This window comes from Phalacrocorax aristotelis, chromosome 14 (genome assembly GCF_949628215.1).
Source record: "Phalacrocorax aristotelis chromosome 14, bGulAri2.1, whole genome shotgun sequence".
NCBI classification, from domain to species: Eukaryota; Metazoa; Chordata; class Aves; order Suliformes; family Phalacrocoracidae; genus Phalacrocorax; species Phalacrocorax aristotelis.
Window position 1 is genome coordinate 7,365,691 of NC_134289.1, and position 19,683 is coordinate 7,385,373.

General features: G+C 41.4%; 1 protein-coding gene across 6 annotated transcripts in view; it reads right to left on the reverse strand.

Moving 5' to 3' along the window:
* Window positions 1-19,683, reverse strand: part of ARID5B (AT-rich interaction domain 5B) — a 121,284-nt gene that overhangs the window by 17,223 nt on the left and 84,378 nt on the right. For 4 of the 6 annotated variants that reach the window (XM_075109822.1, XM_075109825.1, XM_075109820.1 and 1 more), the window contains 3 exons: window positions 12,543-12,747; window positions 10,137-10,189; window positions 2,360-2,457 (listed from right to left, as the gene is read on the reverse strand). In XM_075109822.1, coding sequence (XP_074965923.1) covers window positions 2,360-2,457; window positions 10,137-10,189; window positions 12,543-12,747 — 356 coding nt within the window. The remainder of the gene's footprint in view (window positions 1-2,359; window positions 2,458-10,136; window positions 10,190-12,542; window positions 12,748-19,683) is intronic. The other 2 variants (XM_075109824.1, XM_075109823.1) reach the window with 1 other exon arrangement.

Below are 19,683 nucleotides of genomic sequence, written 5' to 3' on the forward strand. Positions count from 1 at the left end.
AGTGAAGTCGGGGAACTGCGTGTTCCGCCTCCAGTAAGAAAGGAAAGGCCAGAGGGATTCAGAAAGGAAAAATCATGAGGTTTATTCAGCATTTACTTCCCAGATTAATTCAATTTCCAGTTTAGCTTTACAGCTCACCTTCAAGTTAGAAAATGTATGTGTGTCCTGAATCATGAATGTGTATTCCTGCACTGCAGTTCTAGTTTTAGATTAAATGTCATCTGAGCACTTTGGCTATAAATGAGCATTACATTTACAGGTGCTGTAGTTAGAATTACCGGCTGAAACAAACCATGACAATTTCATTTACTTTTTTCCAAGTCTGAGGCTTAATACGGCTTTCCTGCGGTGGAAAAAAAGTGTCTAACACTAGAAATCCAGAGACTGGACCAGGCACTGAGGGTTTTTGTACATGTGTTTTGGTTTTTCAGCCCAGATTTGGTAAAGCGTATTTTAGGTAAGCTTAGGGCTAACCTAAAAATACTAGAAGATTTTTTTCTCAGGTGCCATCTTTTGACAGCTTGCCACAGAGACCTGGAATATAGGTTCTGCTTTGTATCAGACCTAACCAAGAACCACACAAGGGACTCTGGCATCCAAGAACTCAGATATGAGCCCTTCAGCGTGCTAAGACCCGTCCTAAGCATAAACTAAAAAACTCCTCCTTCCTGGCTCAAGGCAAGCAGAACTGCTTTGGGTAGCCTGGAAAAGCCTCTGAATCTCGAAGGCATCATGAGTCTGTTCAGGTTTTCTAGTGAACACAATGGGCTTTGTGGCACTTTGTAGCATACCCCTGAGTAACTGCTGAGTAAGACACACAGATGGGTCTCTCTGCATCAGAAGACTGCAATTCAAGGGTTTTGCATGTAAAAAAATAAACCACTAGCATGAAAGCAGGAGAGAGAGACAGGAGTTCACGGAGTATTTTTGAATGGCTCATTTATTTTTCCACAACTACAAAAGACACGCTCTCTCGGTGACTCCAGGATTTCAACACAGAGCCTAGCAAGGCTTGCTCCCTGTGCAATTTAAACCCGTAGAGACCTAACTCTCATGCATGCCTGGGTCTCCTCTGTCAAATAAACAACATCCTACAAAGCACATCTGGTGAGGGAAGACCCACACTGCCAGTTTGAAACTCATCAGCTGGCTTGGGTGCAAGAGGAAGCCCTGAGCCTCTAAGGGCTGTAATGATGGAGGGGAAGAGCTGAATACCCACAATCTGATGAAACAATTACAACAATCTATAACATTTGTATGCAAAACAAAGGCAAGGAAAAGCCCCATCTGACGGGCACAGCGACTCACTTAATTTGCTCTGCTGCTTGGCTTGATCTCCAGAAAGCTTCCAACTCTAACTTTTATAGAGGTATTACATACAGCTTCGTTGTGCACCCAAGTCCCTGTGTTGGAGACGTCTCCTGTAAATAAGGGCGATCAACCTCCCCCTCCATGAGGAGGGTAGCGTCTCCCCTGCAGTGGCCAACATGTAAGGCACCAGAAGAAGGTGAAACACTGCCCACTAAGCACAGCTCTGCTGTGCTTCCTTGTGCACAGGCAAGTACAATCTCTTCCCGACCCCAGCAAAGCAAGTTGTTTATGCCCAGGAGCAAGAAATTGGACTTTCGTCATCTGAGCCTGAAATTGCAGAGCTTTTATTAACATTTCCTTGTCTAAGAAAAGAAAAAAAAGGGGAAAAAAAAAAAAAGAGTTGTTTCTAAAAGCCATACCAAACCAAAACAACATTCCAGCTCCAGTATTTTATTCAACACATGCTGGCTCTGCAAGCCCTGGAAGTTATTATCTACATGGGAAGAATAAGAAATCAACAGTTCTGACCAGCAACAATGGCTGCAGAGAAAGAGTGTTTGGCAGCAGCTCGCAGGCAGGGAGGAGGGAAGGAATGCAATGAAGAAGAGGAATGCAACGCTCTGCATGACCTACAACATTAACAGCACCCTGCATTGTGGGCCACCCCATTATTTTGATCACAACGACAATTTGCTTAATTGGTATTCCTAAAAAATGACAGAAGACAAGTGTTTGTATCAATTAGCTGTTGTTTCTTATTTTCCTTGAGTATGTTTGACTCAATTTTTCAGCTCCTTTAACCAGAAAGCTGTTGTAAAAACTAAGATATGTACCAAAGGAAAATCAGATGCTTGTTTTATTTATTTAGTCACTGGAGACATACACGCTGGTTTAAATTACAATGGATTATCTGACTAAACTGTTGTGGGAATATTTACTATATCTTTAAGAAGCCTTTCTCTCTCTCTAATTCTTTATAAAACGCTTTGAAGGCTCTCCAAATTAATTTTTTCATTATTAAACAAGCATTTCAGATTTGTTATCTTACCTTTCATAATGTCTGCGAGTACATGTAGCAGCACTTGTGCTTCCAGGGTTACCACCTAATTCATCATAAATATGTTTCCATTGTCGACGGGCTGTTATCTGTAAAAATGGCAATGGAAAATTTAATCTTGCATCTTTACAGATTCTACAGCGTTTGAGTTCACAACAACAAATGCATGTGTGACACTTTCAGAACAGCATGTACTACAAGAACTATAAAAGCCCCTACAGAATATATAGAGTGCACAGAGCTTTGGGTGTCTTTTTTTTTTTTTTTGTAAGTTAACACTATGTCTATTTTCTTTCTCTCTAAAATGGAGTGATCTGACTGATTCATTAACAAGTCACAAGCAATAACGCCTCACAAAAGAGAATCTCAATCAATATGGGGTCATTAACCATCAGAAGTTATGCAGACAAATCCCATGGTGAATTATGAAAATGAAGCTCAAACCATACTCAGCACAAATAATGATTACATAGTTATTTTAACTGAATTAGGGAAAATAAATCTGCTGCAAAACCCAAATCCACCACAGAATTCTGTAAATCCACAAAAGCATAGTCCGTAACTCTATATGTTACAAGCTGTTTATTTTTATCCATTTATGTCAGTAAAATATATAGATCAAATACTAATGAAATCTTAACATACTCCAATGTTAATATTTGAGCTATGTACTTTATTGGACCATGCTGATGAAAATAAACATCTTGTAACATATTGAGTTACATACCATGGTTCTGTTTTTTTGAACAGAAATTAGGATTATACGGAATAACAGATGGAAGACCTGGCAAAAGAATTGTTTCTGAATACCACTTCATTATTTTATATATTCCACTATATATAAAACAGGAAGAAAAACAGGAATAGGACAAGCACAACAGATCACCCTTTTTTGCCTGCAGCTCATAAAGAAGGCCAGTGGAAAATTGTAGGGGCAATTTGGGGAGAATTTTGTCATTTTCTGTGGAATGCTACGGATTTTAATATATTCAGCCCCGGAGGCTTCTTCGGAGTTACCCACAGAGCAGTCAATGGTGTTTACTGAGGAGCTAAAGGCAACAATCAGAAGAAAACAAATATTACAACTTGCAATCTGAGACCTGTGATTTTAATCTAAACAGAGATAGCTACCATCATTAAACATTACAGGGTAAGAGGTGTTCCTTTTCGCTCAATATGAAAGGAAAATCCTTCCTTTGTAGACATTTTTCTCTGAAGGCAAAAGCGTGGCTGGAGACTTATAATTTGATAATGTTACAATTTCTTCAAGTTTATTGTTTGTACAGTTCTCCTTAGAAAACATTAGCACCTCCAACTCACTTTTAGTACCTGTACACAGTTTGCACCTACAGATACTTGAAAAAAAAAAAGGTATCTTAGTTCAAAACGAATTTAAAGCAAAATGGACTGGCTACATTCACTAATTTTATTTTCTGTCTTCTGTAACCAACCAACCCAAAGGCCGCAGGCACAGGATAGAGACTGCAATTCAAGGACAAATTCTGCACAAACGAATTTTTAAAATAAAAATCAAACACTCATCTGAAGAAAGGTTTATTTTAAGTCTATTTTAAGTTCTTATGCTGCCTCTTCCCCAGGCTACCCACGCTTCTACCTATTCTTATTACTAAAGGTGTTGAAAAACTGGAGTCCTAATGAGCCATAAAGAACATTACCTCCTGAGAATATGGATGGATGCGCTTTCTGCAACCTGAAAGGTCAAAAAAGAGTTGGACCAAGTAACCCACTGTGGAGGAATGCCTGGATGGCAAACTACCTCTGGTCTTGCCTTCCACACCTATTCCACCAGTCCTTGGGACAGGCAAAGGCTGGACGGCCCTTGCCTTCTGGTAGCTCCCTAAAATCACAGACCCCCTGAGGAGTGCTGCAAATGGCTTTATATTAAATCAAGTATCTGGCAGCCTCACAGACTGTGGGAACAAAGATGCACAAAGCCAAGCTGGGGGCTGTGCTCTGGCTCTCTGGCAAGCACAGCATGGCTGGCTTGCAAGGCGGTGGGCCAGGACCTGATGCTTTGGCTAAAACAGTGATGGTGTGCAGAAGCTATAAATGAAAGCAAAGGATTAGTCAGCAAGACGACTACTGCAAGTCCCCTTTTTAAACATCCCAATGTGACTAAGAAGCATGGTCTCCATTTTTAAAAGGAAAATGGTTACCTTTAGAGCCCAAGCCTCATTAACTATGAGCTGACTCAAGTGTCAATATGCAGGCTGGAACATCAGTAAACACAACTGTCTTTGAGGGGAAATGGGAATCCCTTTGAAATAATTTTTGGTCTCTCTCTCCTCTAGGCTGTTTAAAATAATAGTATTTATACAAATGTTTGCCCAGCTTTATCCAATTCTGCCTCTGCAACGGACCAGAACTCCTTGGCAGTTAGCAGAGACACGCCCTCCCACGTACAGAGCTACGTTTAAATTTGTCATTCCCTGAAACGATTGGTATTCTAACAAAGCCTGGGGTTGAGTTTTCCACTGCTCTGGGAAGTTTAGGTTTTATGCTTAACAAACTTCAAAGGGCTAAAGTAAGTGATAAATTTCATCCTTAAACAATCTGAACAAAATGCTGCACTGTGGAAACTTCACAACTGTCATGCAGGGCAGCACTGCTCAAGCTGGATACTCGTGCTGGCCGTATCAAGTCGAGGACTGCTTTCTTCTCACATACAAGTCCCTCCCAGCCATCTCAGTGACTATGAACTTCTTGAGGAGCCAGAGAAGGGCAGTGCTTGGCAATGCTTTGCTTATGGTTGCTGTTCCTATGAAAAATGCCTGCCTTGGCTGCTTTTACACAGTGGTTTTAACACTGAAGCAGCTCATACGTGCTCCCAGTGAGTAACATGTCCATGACTGGGGCACAGGAGGAACAGAAAGGCAGATAACAAATGGTATGAAAATTTCCCATAAACAAAGAGGAGCAAAGTGTTGCATTTTTTTAAGGGCGTGGAGCTATAGTGGTCTAAGACAACTTAGAACTTGGAAAAGCTTTAACAAATGTCCTGAGCACTTTCATTTCACACTTTCGATTAATTCATTTTCAGTTGCCTGACGTAAGTTGACCCGCTCCAGTAGAAAACATACCGAAGCCAAAGCACCTTTGCTGCTTTACTTCTCCAATTTGTTTTTCCCTACTCCTACCAGTATATACATCCCTCCCAGTGCCTGCCACATTTCTAAAAGTGCAGGATGCTCCAGGCTCACCCATTAATCAAGCCAGTTGCACAGGCCAGTCTCATTGCCAGGCAGTCGCACAGGCCAGCTTCCCATTCCAATGCTGACTTTAAAGTAGTCTTCTGCTTTGCAGACCCCTCCCACAAATTTGCTCCAACCCACAGCTTCACAATTCTAGAGCTGGACCCACTGGAAGCCAGCAGCTTTGAAAACCTCCATGACATCCTTCCCAATCAGCAGAATTTGGAGTTAAGCAAGAGACTGGTCTGCCCAGGGACGTGAGAGCAGATCTGATCTTGTTCCTATAAGCACAGTATTAGGCAGTGACTGGTACTCAAAAACAACCAAATAAAAGCGATGAGCTTATCTATTAAAGTAGAGGGCTGTTTATACACATGCTTTTAATGGTGTCTTCTGCTCTGAGGAACCTTAAGGTCTTCTGCACTGCAATCCCAGTTCCCAGCTTCTTTCCTCATGAAAAGGCTTCTTGCTTATTTCCTGCTGCAAATCTAATGGGGAATTTTCTGGTCATGGCATGTGATGTTCACAATACTCTTCAAAACACTGCTCTAGGTATTAGCACTGTATGATACAAACCCAGGTAGCTTTGCATTCCACTGATATATCAGTTTCTTTGAGCCTGCCCAGATGCAGGACTGCTGTATGTGTCAATCATTAATTTTTAAAAACTAAAGCACTTTATTGTTGCTTCCAGGAGGCAGAAGCTAAACTGGATTGCACTGACCTTCAGCAAAAGTTAAGCTGCTACACACTGAAGGTTAAGCTCCACCTAATTTTCTTTTTACCCTTTATCTTTCTAAGACATCTCCAGGTAGAGTCCATTCAGCACCACAGCCTTCTGCAAACATGCCAAGGCACTCCTTTTGTGTTGGCTCAAAAGGAAAAATGCCACTTCATGACTTGCCAAGGACAACTCTTTAGGTAAGTCCTGGAATTTTCCCATCTATGAACCTCTGAACATTTAACTCACTTGACTTAAGGTGACTGGGAAAATTCCAGGCAATGGCTGTTAAATGCCACTGCAGCTGAGCCCCCTAGAATGTGACATGGTTTTGCATTTCATCCAGGGATTTGGGGACATTTGTATATCATTCATACTGTGAAGAGCTGCTATAGTGAGTGTTTTCCAATGCACTATCCTATTATTAGTAACAAAGATGCTCATTTCATGTATCTGTGTTTAAGAGAAATATGATCCCACCAATTCCAAAGAGACAACTTCGTCTGTTAAGGACTAAAACCAATTTGTACAGGTTGCTATTTTTATTAAGCCTGTATTATGTCCAACAAGAAGTACATGGGAGTGTGGTATTGCACAGTCATAGATGACAACTAACTAAGAATTAGTAGTCAAACAGATAATGGACAGATGAGAAATGACCCTCACAAATACTCTAACTGGAGAGCCCTTAAATATGACATGACACACAATCATGACTTGACACTACTAGATATCCCATATGTATATACTGTATGTACAGGTAATACTCTCTGACAAGTGTCACTGGAACCATTCCAGCCCCTGATACATGACAATAAAGGAAAGTCAGACAGCTGGCTAAGAAAGTTGTTCTCTGTACCTCCAATCCGATCCTCCAGTCCCTGGCTGTTTTCCTTCACTTTTAGATCGTTAACTGACAGGACTGGATTCAGAGGTCTTGCACTGTTCTGTGAATCTGGGCAGAAGCTGGAGAACATTGTACATAACCTCTGCTTCATCACAAATATATCAAAGATGCTTTTAAAGCTCCATCGAACTTGTCCATGGACAGACAAGGGACAGGGCAGGGGATGAAACTGAAAATGGGCTGACTCGTATTGTTCTGCCAAACAGAAGGATGTGAAGTTTGCAACTGCTTTAACTGGGAAAGTTTCTACACTCAGTAGTAAAAAACTAGTCACCTGACCAACCTAAGTCCATACATGTGATTTTAACCAATCTTTTAGTTGTTTCCTGTTCATAAAATGGCTGTCATATGCTGAGGCCAAATACCTACTTTTAAATATTCTTTTCTCTACAATACTTCCAAGAGAAAAGAACCATTTCTATCTCAGTGCACAAACCAGAAACCTGTGAAATTTTAAAACAAGCTAAAGATGACGAAGCCCTTATAATGGACAAATGACTCACTCAAGTCAGATGGAAGGGTCCATATAGATAAATATGTATTAATCAGGGTAGGTTCAAGAAAGCCTTTGCTCTACACATGACTCATCATCATCCACAGATATTGGCACTGTGCGTGAGTGGTGGATTCTGGTTGTTACTGAATGACAGCACTCACTCAAAATTTCTACATCTGAGCAGACCTGCCTAAGATTGTGGAATTCATACTGAGGTTCATGTCACCCCAGTCATGCTTTCACTGCCTTGCTGAAATATGAAACACGAATCAAACGCATAAGCCCCTAAGCAATGCTCGCCGTGATAAAATATATACAAACAAATGCAGCTTGGCAAACTCAATGAATATCAACTGGCCATAAAATAATAAAAACCAGGGTGTGCACAGGTCAAAGTATTGCAACAGCTATTGGTTTAACATTCAGGGAATGTAAAGCAAAGGGAGATCCATACTGAGGATGAGATTGTTAACAGAAGAGAATGAGGTCAGGAAACCTCATGCTCCATGTACAACTTAAATTGCATCACAACAGCCCTCCCGACTTCAGCTCTTCTGCAGAGAGCACAGACACCAACCACATCATAAAAACAGGACCAGGTCCATCACTTCAGCCAGAGTCACTCTCAAACCAAAGCTGGGCTGCCATGTATGTCAGAGGGCGTGAGCTATGCTTGCCTGGCCGCTTACTGACCAGCAAGCAATTGCTTCGTTCCTTCTCTATGAAGAATAAGCACCACTGGTACATTTTTATCAAAGGTGACAAATGACCCTAAACAACAGAGAACATCTGTTACTGAGAAAAGGGCAGGAGCTTTGAGATGAGGGTGGACTGATGCTACTCTGGATGACATTCTCACATGTGTGATCTTCCCCTCCAAACCTCTCATGTTTCTGCTACCACTGGTAGACCTGGCCCTCTGGCATCGTGTTCACAAACTCACCGTCCTAACTCCTGCTCTGCCCCAGGCACAGAGGTTCACCTTCTCCAGCATCTCTAAACCATCCCTCTCCCTCTGACACTAAAACTCAGCTCTCTCCAACAGGCCACCACTTTGGCAGCCCAGCTTCTGTCCTTGGTCCCTCCAAGCAGGTCTGAAACATTGCTGTGAAAATCACCCGCCTCCCTGAGCACTCTCAACACACCACTTTCCTTTCAATCTCCCTTCCCGCCTTCCCTTGTGCTCTGGATCAAGTTCAAGATTTTAGCCCTCATTTTCATTGCACTTTACAACTCATGGCAATTACTGTTGGCTCATAATTGCTTTAACGATCTATCTATGGTAGCTATTCATTCATATACACCCATGAGCACGCCTACGCACACCCCTGTACATAAGCATGGTATGTGCTGATTAATGAAAGATACAGGAACAATAAAAGCCAAATCAAGCACATATTTTTGTTGAGAATGTTAGATTTCATGTTTCACAAAATCTCAGCCACACCCATGCTAAACAACCCGGGCTGCTGATTTACAGAACAATATCCTTCATTGCATGGAAGGAAAACAGTGAGTTTTATATTTGGGTTCAAACGACTTTCAGTTTCTTGGTAGTGCATTTCTTCTTGTCATTTCTCTACAGCACAGATATGTCCCAGATTACTTCGTAAACAAAGCAAAAATAATTTCTTTCATCCAACTGCGGCAGGAACTGAACAACTTAATCTGATCATTGTGTGCAAAGAAAATATTTCCAATGACGACATCTTCCTATGTCAATTGGTTTTTATTACAGATGTCATCTCGATGTGCCATATTAATGCAGCTCTTTCTTCTCATTTCAAGATTTTAATCTAAGTTTGTTGCTCTAATATTTTATTGGTTCAAAATACACGCTGTAAAATCCATGGCCATCAAATTTTCCTGTGAGCTAAAAATAAACTGCTCTTGTCAGATATGGTTAGCTGATAAAAAGTGTCAGAGACTTTTCTGAATTACTTTGATAACTTCCTGTTTATGTGGTACTGACCCTTGTCTAATAAAGGTCTTTTACACTTGGAATAAGAGAAGATACTGCAGCATACTATTCCTTAATGGACAATGCTGATTACTTTTGAAAGCCTTTAATACATTTCCCATATTAGACATGAACAGATGTCAGGGATGTTGCCAAGTGAAATTTCTTTTATGCAATCTTGGCTTGTTGTACAATAATAGCCCTTTCTCAACATGGGAAAAAATTACAGACCCAACTAATTTCCTTGACAGGGAAGAGTTACATATGTTTTCCACTTGTAGTTTTTACGACAAGTTTACAATTTTGCCAAACCTGGAACTAATTGGGACTGTTTCCAAAAACGGTCCAATAAACCCACAATGTGTACAGCTAGCCTAAAATGCAGCAAATGATTGTTTGCTTTTACATTTTTTTTCTAACAGGGAAAAGTTAGATTGCACAATTATTTCATTTAAGTTACTTAAACACTTACTGTTTCATATCCTCCCAGTTTTTGAGCAGCTTGAAACATAGTCCAAAGGTTAACTGTTAGAGGGACAATAAGTATTTAGATAAGCATTGCATTAACCAACATATTTCAAAGAAATGCAAATTAAACAGTTTTTAAAAAAAGAAAAATAGAGAAAAAAAGCTCACAGCCCCTGAAAAAGCTCCTGTGAAACATCTTCCAAAGAGGTATTTACATAATCTGAAGAGTAAATATTAGCCCATACTATATATATTTTTAATTACATATAAGGGAACACACTTAGATTCCTTAACAGGACTGGAAAAATACACTGAGACAAAGGTAATAGGCTCATTTGACTTTGCTGATAAGAGACACGGTATAATGACTGTAGCATGTTTCCATAACTTTGATAATAAAAATTACTCATTGGGAAGAATGTTGCTTTGAATTATTTGTTTAATACTGATTTCATTAGCAAGCAAGCATGAGCCGCACACTGGCTCACAGAGAAAGCCTATTGATTAAACAATATCCAATATTTACTGCAGCCCATATAATGGCCTTCATAATCAATAAACAATAAGCTGCATTCTAACGGGTCCCGTGCGAATGAACCCGGGGGAGCACAAATGAAAATTACCATAATAATTATGGTATGAGTGGTTGTGCCTTGCCCATGGCTGTGGGGTGGTAGGAACAGAGGCAACTCAATTCAAAAGATGTGTTGGGAGATGCTTGCTACTCCCTGCAGAACTCATCCCTCTCACGTGCTTTTCATCCTGGCCCACTGTCCCACGGGGCCACTGCTTGCTACTGGTGTCTCACTTTATTCTATTTTATTTAATTTTTGTTTTATCTTATTTTAATTGCTAGAAGAAAAATTGATGTCTTAGCTCTATGAAAGGTGTATGCACCATTCCACCAACAAACTGATTCCCCGTAGACATACTACAAATACTTCAGGCCAGACTCAGCAATAATGCTGTGGACCATGGGGGACAAGACCTCTTCCTCCGCAGGGGGATGCTCTGCTGTAGTGTACATAGTACTTCTTCCCACTCACCTATTTATATTGGCAATGTTTGCACAAGTCTTGCTGGACAAATAGAGAGTCCCGTCCTGCAAACATTTCTGCTCTTCTCAGCATACTTACTCTTGGCATTTAAGTATTTGCTGGATCAGGCCCCTAATTTATAATGAATGTCAGGCAACTTTCAGTGTATTTCAGCTAAATGTTAGCAGAGGGCTCTACCCCTGGTGGTGAATTTTAGAAATAATACTTTAGCTTGTCTTTCAAGCCCACCCTGTCACCCGTCCCCATGCTTGAGGGAATGCAGAATAAAATGGGGGGGGCGGAAATCCTCTCTTCAACACAAAACGTTCTGAAAGCCTCATTGAACCTTGTACTGTTTCAAAGCTATCAAGAGCTTCGCTTAGGCCTTGATTTAATCTGAATCAATGCATAATGCAACGAAGCTGTTCATAGAACATTAATTTTACTTCCATTTCAAGCAGTCAGTTTTCAGACAAACACTGTAATCATTCGGAGTTATATAAGTTTATAATGGCTGCTGGAGGCCTGTTGCAATCAGTGCCAATTCCTATTAGGTATGTAAATTGTTATGTAAAACATACAGGTTTGACATTCTTCATCAAAATAACGCATGGTTTTAATCTGGGAGATAAATTAGAGTAAATAATATTTCAATCCATGGAGTTCTCCCTTTAAGGATATAAAGTATCATTCAATCTATAGATAAGGAGGAAAAATATCCCCATTCACAGCTTTTGTTGGAAACTCTGAAAGATCTACATTGTGCTGCAATACTTATGTAAAATTCAGTTACAACTGTATCTTCTCCACCTACAATTTCATTACAGATTGTGGCACTACAAACTGTACATGCCAAAGCAATTCCAAACATTGCATTCTGTATTAAACAGATAAAGTCTGGTTTTATATTCTCCAAAGTCAGTAATTTATTAACTATAAACACATTTTGGGGCTTAAAAATACGATCTCTTTTGTGCCTTTCTTGACCACCTTTAAATGTCTTCCTTTAATATTTGTCCTTTCATAAAGAACATCTGGGCACAATAAAGATACGTCATATTATTAACTCAGAAGAAAGGCATTACAGACGCTGCAGATTTACAAAACAGAAAACTAGAGTGTTTTCAACATGCCTATTTCTAGTCATAATCAGCGGATTTAAACCTATAAATATCCAGCAGCAACTACCCCAGAAGGAAGAGATGCAAATCTAGGCATAAGACAGTGAAATGCCTGGACTGGAAAATGTGTGCATATAAACATGGTCCCCCCATCCATAAGGCTTTAAAATAGGCTTTGTGTGCAAATGCTTTCTCCAGAGAAGCCAAACCATTCTAAAATGTCAACAAGGAAGTGAGAAAAAGGATACTTACTCTGCTTAAAACCTAAATAGGGTATTCGTTCAATTGGTGTTTTCCTTTCTTTCATATATTTATAAAGAGCCACAAGGAAAGCCTGCTCATCAGCTCTGCATTCTTCACCTACGGCAATCTTTGATTTATCCTCACTTGAGCCTTTTTTACAGTTGCTGTTGTTACTCTTGGGTTTGGGCAAAGCTGACTTAGCCTCACATTTTACCTGGGAAAAGAAAAGATGTCATATCAGATCTGGGTAACCTTTAATTTTCACTTAAGAAATAAATACCCTTTCCTAGCAGAATGAATTGTTGAAAAAATGAAGGCCAAACCATGCAACTGTGTTTGATGGGAAACAAAGGAACCTATTTATAGAGCTAAATGTCTTGTTCTGAATCTTAGTCACAATATTTTTAAATAGCCACATCTTTAAATCATTATAACCCATTGGTAATGCTCTCCAGATCTGCATTTTTATGACTATACATTGCTATGTCACAGACAGCTCCCATCGCTCACATACACTTGCCATTAGCAAGTCTAATAATAACCTTCTTTCCAGGATTGACACTGAGCATTGTCAACTCCTGTAGACAACCCTTGGACCTGAGGGTGCTCAGCTCCTTCCAGGAACACTTAGCAGCTAGCTCTGAAATGACACATTTTTCTCTCCTTTGGCCCACCAGAATAGATGAAAACCTTAGCAAGCCTTACCCAGGCAGAGCTCTCACCACACATGAGTGGAGGTTCTGCTGTAGCACAGACTTAAGTCAAGTGAGTTTGAGCATCTGCTTAAACTTAAGCACAGCCCTAAGTATTTAGAAGAAGGAAGAGGCCGGTAGCTGGAGCCTTTACTGGTAGACACCAGCAGCCCCAATGCGCACAGGTTCCAGAACTCCAGGTCTTCCACTAGCCTCCCCGGCAGACATGTGCCAGTCAGGAAGTCAACAAATTGGAACCACTTTACCTCTCACCAGTATTCAAACATGGGAAAAAATATCCAGTGAGACCGGCTTAATCCAGTAGTCCTGAAGGTAATCCTCTCATTGAATCAAGCAAATTACAACTCAAGCATTCCCATAATTTATGTATACAAAAACCAAAACCTGATGTTTAAAAGCTCTTCATGACCAAGACGGGATAGATACGTTTCCAGTGAAATACTAGAAGTCCTCTAATACAAAGTAGTGGGGATGTTTACATGTATTTTGGATTTGCACTGTCCCTTCAATGCTGTTAAGTGCTGTGAGGAGCCTTCTGGCAGCTCCATACCCCATCCAAGACACGTCCTTTGTACTCTCAGAGGGAGCAGGGAGACTGTAAGAGCAAGTGTTTGGCATTTTAGGAGGACAGCAAAGGAGAGCAGGGTATCTTGCTGAAGAGGAAGGCAGGAGCTCTTGGTCAAGTTGACTCTCCTTCACTCTCCCCACTTCTAAACCAGCTGCTTCCTAGGTGCTCGTTGGCATTTTGGAAGTGCTATGAAGAGCATTATCTAAGTGCTTGTGAACAACAACAAACATCTCATTGGAAAGCCTATGATATGCTTATTTTACCTCAATAAAGCTACCCTGTGTTCAGGCTCAGGGAAAGCAAAATCTTTTCTTTTATACTCCTCCAGGGTATTAACTTTGCAGAAAGCACTGACTTAATATTAGCTGCCTCCATAGTTTTCCACAGATAAGCAACACTAGCTCCTAACCAGAAGGCAGAAGTGGCCACAATTTTCCAAGGTAATCGCTGCTGCTGAAAAATCTCCCGGTTGGACACTGCAGGGTACAGGCTCGCTCCTCGCCACAACACAGCAGGGACTGGGAAATGGGCTTCCTCTGGGATTTTTCTTGGTCAGTTACTGCTGAAGTATGTCTGTTGTACTGCTCAATATTCTCTGGTTGCACAGTTCAAAGAGATCTTGTCTTCCTATGGCACAAAACACCATGCTTTGCCTTTTAGTAATAGGTATGCTTGTTAATTAAACTTCTGTAAAGATCCTGGGTTTCATCCAAAACAATGGAGCTAATGGGATTTTTTTTCTATTAAATGAACTTTGGATTTCCTCATCCACCTTCAATTCAGAGCTGTAATCCCTTCACTTTTTTTACTTTGGCTCCTCGCAAAATTATTTAACAGCTTCCCCTTATAAAGTTTAGATTACATCGTCACAGTTTTCAATGCTATACCAAAGACTGGGTTAGCACTCCCAACACAAACCCATGATTTCAATAAATTTGGGATTTTTAATTTGAGCTGCAAATTTGTTGCAAGCTAAAACTTCATTGGACCTGGGAACAATTTTTCACTTTTGTCACCCACTTGCTAGGTACAGTCAATCAGTCAATCAATCTTTTAAACAGATTTTCTTTTTCAAATTGGACAATTCAGAACTATGTTTCCAAAGACAGCCTGGGCATTAACACTAAATGAAATCAAAGCTCACTGCTATGCAAACAAACTAATGGCAAAGGATGTTACTCACAAGGAAATAAAAGGAAACAATGGAAATAACATTAAAAAAGCCACCGGGAGTGGGAAAACCCCATGTAACATACAACCTCCTTCTCTCCAGCGTACAGAGAAGTGAGGTCAACCTGCCTGTGGAACTCAAAGGTGCCAAAATGCAACGGTTGGACTCCAAGCAGTGTCGTGTTAAATGAAGCTTTGACGAAGGCTGCAATGCTTCATCCACTCAGCGTTCAAGGCACAAGCCTCACTTCTGGAACCTCCCCACCATGTGACAGGAGATACGGATGAATGGCATGATCAGCGATTACAAGACCAAAAGGGCCAAATGCCATTCTGGGTAACACTGGTGTAAATCCAGCATAAATGTATTGAAGTAACAACCCCATGCAACATGCAACGCTACAGGCTTGGGGAGGAGTGGCTGGAGAGCTGCCCGGCAGAGAAGGCCCTGGGGGTGCTGGCTGACAGCCGGCTGGGCATGAGCCAGCAGTGCCCAGGTGGCCAAGGAGGCCAACAGCATCCTGGCTTGTGTCAGCAATGGTGTGGCCAGCAGGAGCCGGGCAGGGATGGGGCCCCTGTGCTGGGCACTGGTGAGGCCCCACCTCAAATACCGTGTTCAGTTTTGGGCCCCTCAGTACAAGAGGGACATTTTGGTGTTGGAGCGTGTCCAGAGAAAAAGTCTGATGAGGAACAGCTGAGGAAGCTGGGGTGGTTTAGTCTGGAGAAGAGGAAGCTGAGGGGGGGGACCTTATCGCTCTCTATAACTACCTGAAAGGAGGTTGTAGCGAGGTGGGCGTTGGTCTCTTCTCCCAGGTCACTAGTGATAGGATGAGAGGACATGGCTTCAAGCTGCGCCAGGGGAGGTTTAGATTGGATATTAGGAAAAATTTCTTGCCTGAAAGAGCAGTCAGGCATTGGAACAGGCTGCCCAGGGAGGTGGTGGAATCACCATCCCTGGAGGCGTTCAAAAAACGTGTAGATGTGGCACTTCAGGGCATGGTTTAGGAGACGTGATAGTGTTGGGTTGATGGTTGGACTTGATGATCCTAGAGGCCTTTTCCAACCTTAATGATTCTATGAAGTCATGAGAGTGATGCCAGATTTGCACCAGGCACCACAAACCAACCTCTCTCAAAACACAATTTTGAATCTTCCTAGAGGGCAAAGATCTGGAGGGAGGTCCTGAACATGGAGTTTTGCTTGGCTCTGCTCACTCTTCTGGTCTGCTCAGAAAGCCTGGACGACTCTGTTATTATAGGAGAGTTCAATTTCCTCAGGAGGAGTTAAAGCTCTTTCATCGTAGCCTCAGTGTGAGTAACACCTCCAAAATGAAACTGGGGACTAAAGCCCAGATGGGCAACCCAGCGCTGCAGCGTGGATAAACTGGGGGTGCACTGAGATGGGCTCTGGGAACATCTGACCAGCACCTACTGTGTGTTCCATCAGAGGTGTACGATCTATTAGCAAATGACCAGTGAAACTCATAGGTACACCTGTGTGCTTGTCTTCTCCTGCCAGAGGTCACATTCAATGCAGACCACCGCAGACCTGCATTTTAGAGTTTCAATCAGATAACGGCCGAGGCGCTCAGAATAGATCTCCAGGTCCGAGAGCACGCTAGGCCACCTGTGGCCACAGGAAAAGCATATCCTGGTAACTTTTAAACTAATTTCCCAGATCTTGCTCTACAAATGAAGTGAGAGGTTTACTTTAGCATTTGCACTAGGAGATGTAATGAGTAGATTCATTAGGGGACAATTTCCATGTTTAACAAGTTAATCCTTTCAGATCTTCGAAATGGTCAGATCAGTCAGTTTTAGAACTCTTAAGAGTGCATTTCTGCACACTTTGAATGGGAACGCTCTTTGGGAGCATGAAGCCGGTATGATGCGGGTTGCACTGGAGCCTGCAAATCCCAAAAGGCTGTCCAGCAGTGATGACACATGAAGTATGAAAGCTTCCAGAGTCCTGTGAGTGTTCGGAGAGAAAAGCTTGATATACATCTCTCCAATAGAGCTGATTCTGCCTCAGTGAATGGCCTTTTATTTTTGCAATTTTTATGTGCCCAGCCTGGGAGGGAACTCCCCTGGAATCTTCCCCAGGAGGTAATAAAATGGATGCAGTAGCCAGCAAGGAGATCAATAGTAAGTGGTACATGATCAAAAAGAAGAACACGAAAGACTCACTTCTCCTGGCAGCACCTGCAGGTCCAGGATCACGTTGTCTCTCCTGCTATCGTTCTATTTTTAACAAGCCACCTACACCGGCATTTACTCAGAGCTGCTCCTACCCAGCCAAATACTTTTCTGTGTCAGGTAACAGTAAAAGCCTCCAAAACAATCTGCTGATGGTTGAAGGTAAACATGCCTAATGAGAACTAAGTTATAAGAAAACACAAAGCTTTCTAGTCATTGGCAGCTGAGAACATGAAATTCAGCAAGTCATTACAACCACGTGGCTTGTGTTGGTCTTGACAGGCTCAAAACCACAGTCTTCAGAATGCCACTTCTGCCATTTCCCAACCCAAAGCATACAGCCACTGCATCTCCGTCAGAGTATTGCCCTGCCACCCAATAAACGAGGCTGCTGTCAGACACTGGGTGCCATGATCTGAGGATGAAAGCAGCACAACTTCTAGGTCAAAAGGGATTTTAGCTGGAACAGGAATATGGCCAAGACTGCTGCCAAAATGTTTTTAGCAGCTGACACAAGTGGATTTGTCCCATTTTCTCTAGCAGTGTTCAACTCTGCTCTCCATGGACCCATTGTCAGCATTAGTCAGAGATGGAACACAGAGAAAGGAGGAAAACCAATGGTGAAGCCCAATGTGGAGCCTGAGGTGATGACTTAACCTCCCAACTGTTCCCAACAATGAGAAGACAATAGGTGGATCTCCATTTCCCCCCCTTCCCCAAATACGCTTCCCCTCCTTCCCCAGAAACCCACAGGCAGGGTCTGTAGAAAGTGCAATACATCTGCAGTAGAGGGTTTCTGATTCACTGTCCCTCTTACTAAAGAGCAGCCCTACGACACAGATGGATAGGAAGAGCCGCAGTGAAGTCAGTGTGACTACATGCAAGGACATTATATCATGAGCATGTCTATTATTTATAACGAAATTAAGCTGGCCAAGATAATTAATGCTATTAATATCTGCACAATGATGAGCACAGTATGAGTAGATAAATAGGCGGAATTACTTCTTATCTGAAATATCCTCCCATTTGACTAGTAGGGTGAACCCAAATATAAACAGAGAGGATAAACAATTTGGCATGAAGTGTTACTGTTTTTAATTATCTAATACCTATATATCAGGTGCTGAAGAGGCAGAACTACTCGAGCTACAGTCCAGGGCACTGTGACAATATGGACCATGCTGCAGTTTGCTGCTAATATTTTAACATGAAAAACGGGCTGGGGAAAGGGGGAACTGAGGCAAATTGAGACATTTTCACACCACGGATATTGCACATTCTTCCACAAAAACATTCAGGCAAACTCTATAGTATCTGGCAGGACCCTGCAACTCGACACACCAGGCTCCATCACCTTTTACCATGCCCGTCTAATACTATAGTACAGACTCCAACTGAGCACAATAGGGCTCAAAAAGAAGAGAAACAGTGGCTTAAGGGCAGAGCTTCATCATGAACTTCAGCCTCTTTTATCGCCATCAACCGGAGGCACAATTTTAACTGAACTCCTAGGGAGGAGGAGGAGGTGGAATTTAATTTGCCTTCCTATGAGAAACTGAGAGCAGAACACTTCCACTTGACCTCTCTAACCTCCTAATCTCCCAGGACATTCACTGCATACAACAATACCAATGTAAATGGATCTATAGATTCACTGTATTTCCTAAAGAGACGGTCACAACAGTGGAAACGTTTTTCAGATACACATCCATCTAATTTATTGAAACAATGGATTCTGGAGGAGTTGGCCTAAAAATTCAGTCTATGCAAACCTGTTTAGCTGTTCAGCTCAAAAGTATCACAGTGAGAAAGTTCTGCCTCAGATAAAAATCTACAAGTATTGCTCTAAGTAATTTTCCGTCTTTGCATCTTACAGTTTCAAATTAAATCATCTTGAAAGGAGCCATTTGTACTGCTTTTTTTTAAAAAGAGAAAACCAAATTCCTATTTAAAACCACACAGACAACATCGAAAATAGGATGTAAATTACACTACAGAAAGTCCATTTTAAAATATTTTAAGGAAAAGACACAACACCATAAATATGTAAAAGATTAAGTCTATAAACACAAATCGGTGATCCAATTTTTACTTGCAGCATGGGCTAAGCACTGCAGCACGTACAGAAGACTGTAAAAGCATGCCCTATTCAACAAACCCTGGAACATGCAGCTCAGCACTAAGTATTAAAGACACAGCCCAGATTTTTTTTTAAGCTTTCATACTGAATTTCTGCCTTTATCTTCTTTTTGTCTAACTCAAAAGAAGTTGAGATCTTAACATGAGGGTAATGTAATTTGTGTGTGCTTCTTAGAAACCATTACTGAAGCAGCTCTTGTTTCATAGTCTGTTTATCTTCAAACTTATATTTAGAAGTACATTGTAACAGGGTGAGCTGCTCCCTGGTTTATTTTTAATTTGAAGATACTGTCACAAACTATGTTTGTGTGTCACAGAATGTGAAAACTAACACTAGATGCCAAGAAAGCTTAAGCACTACC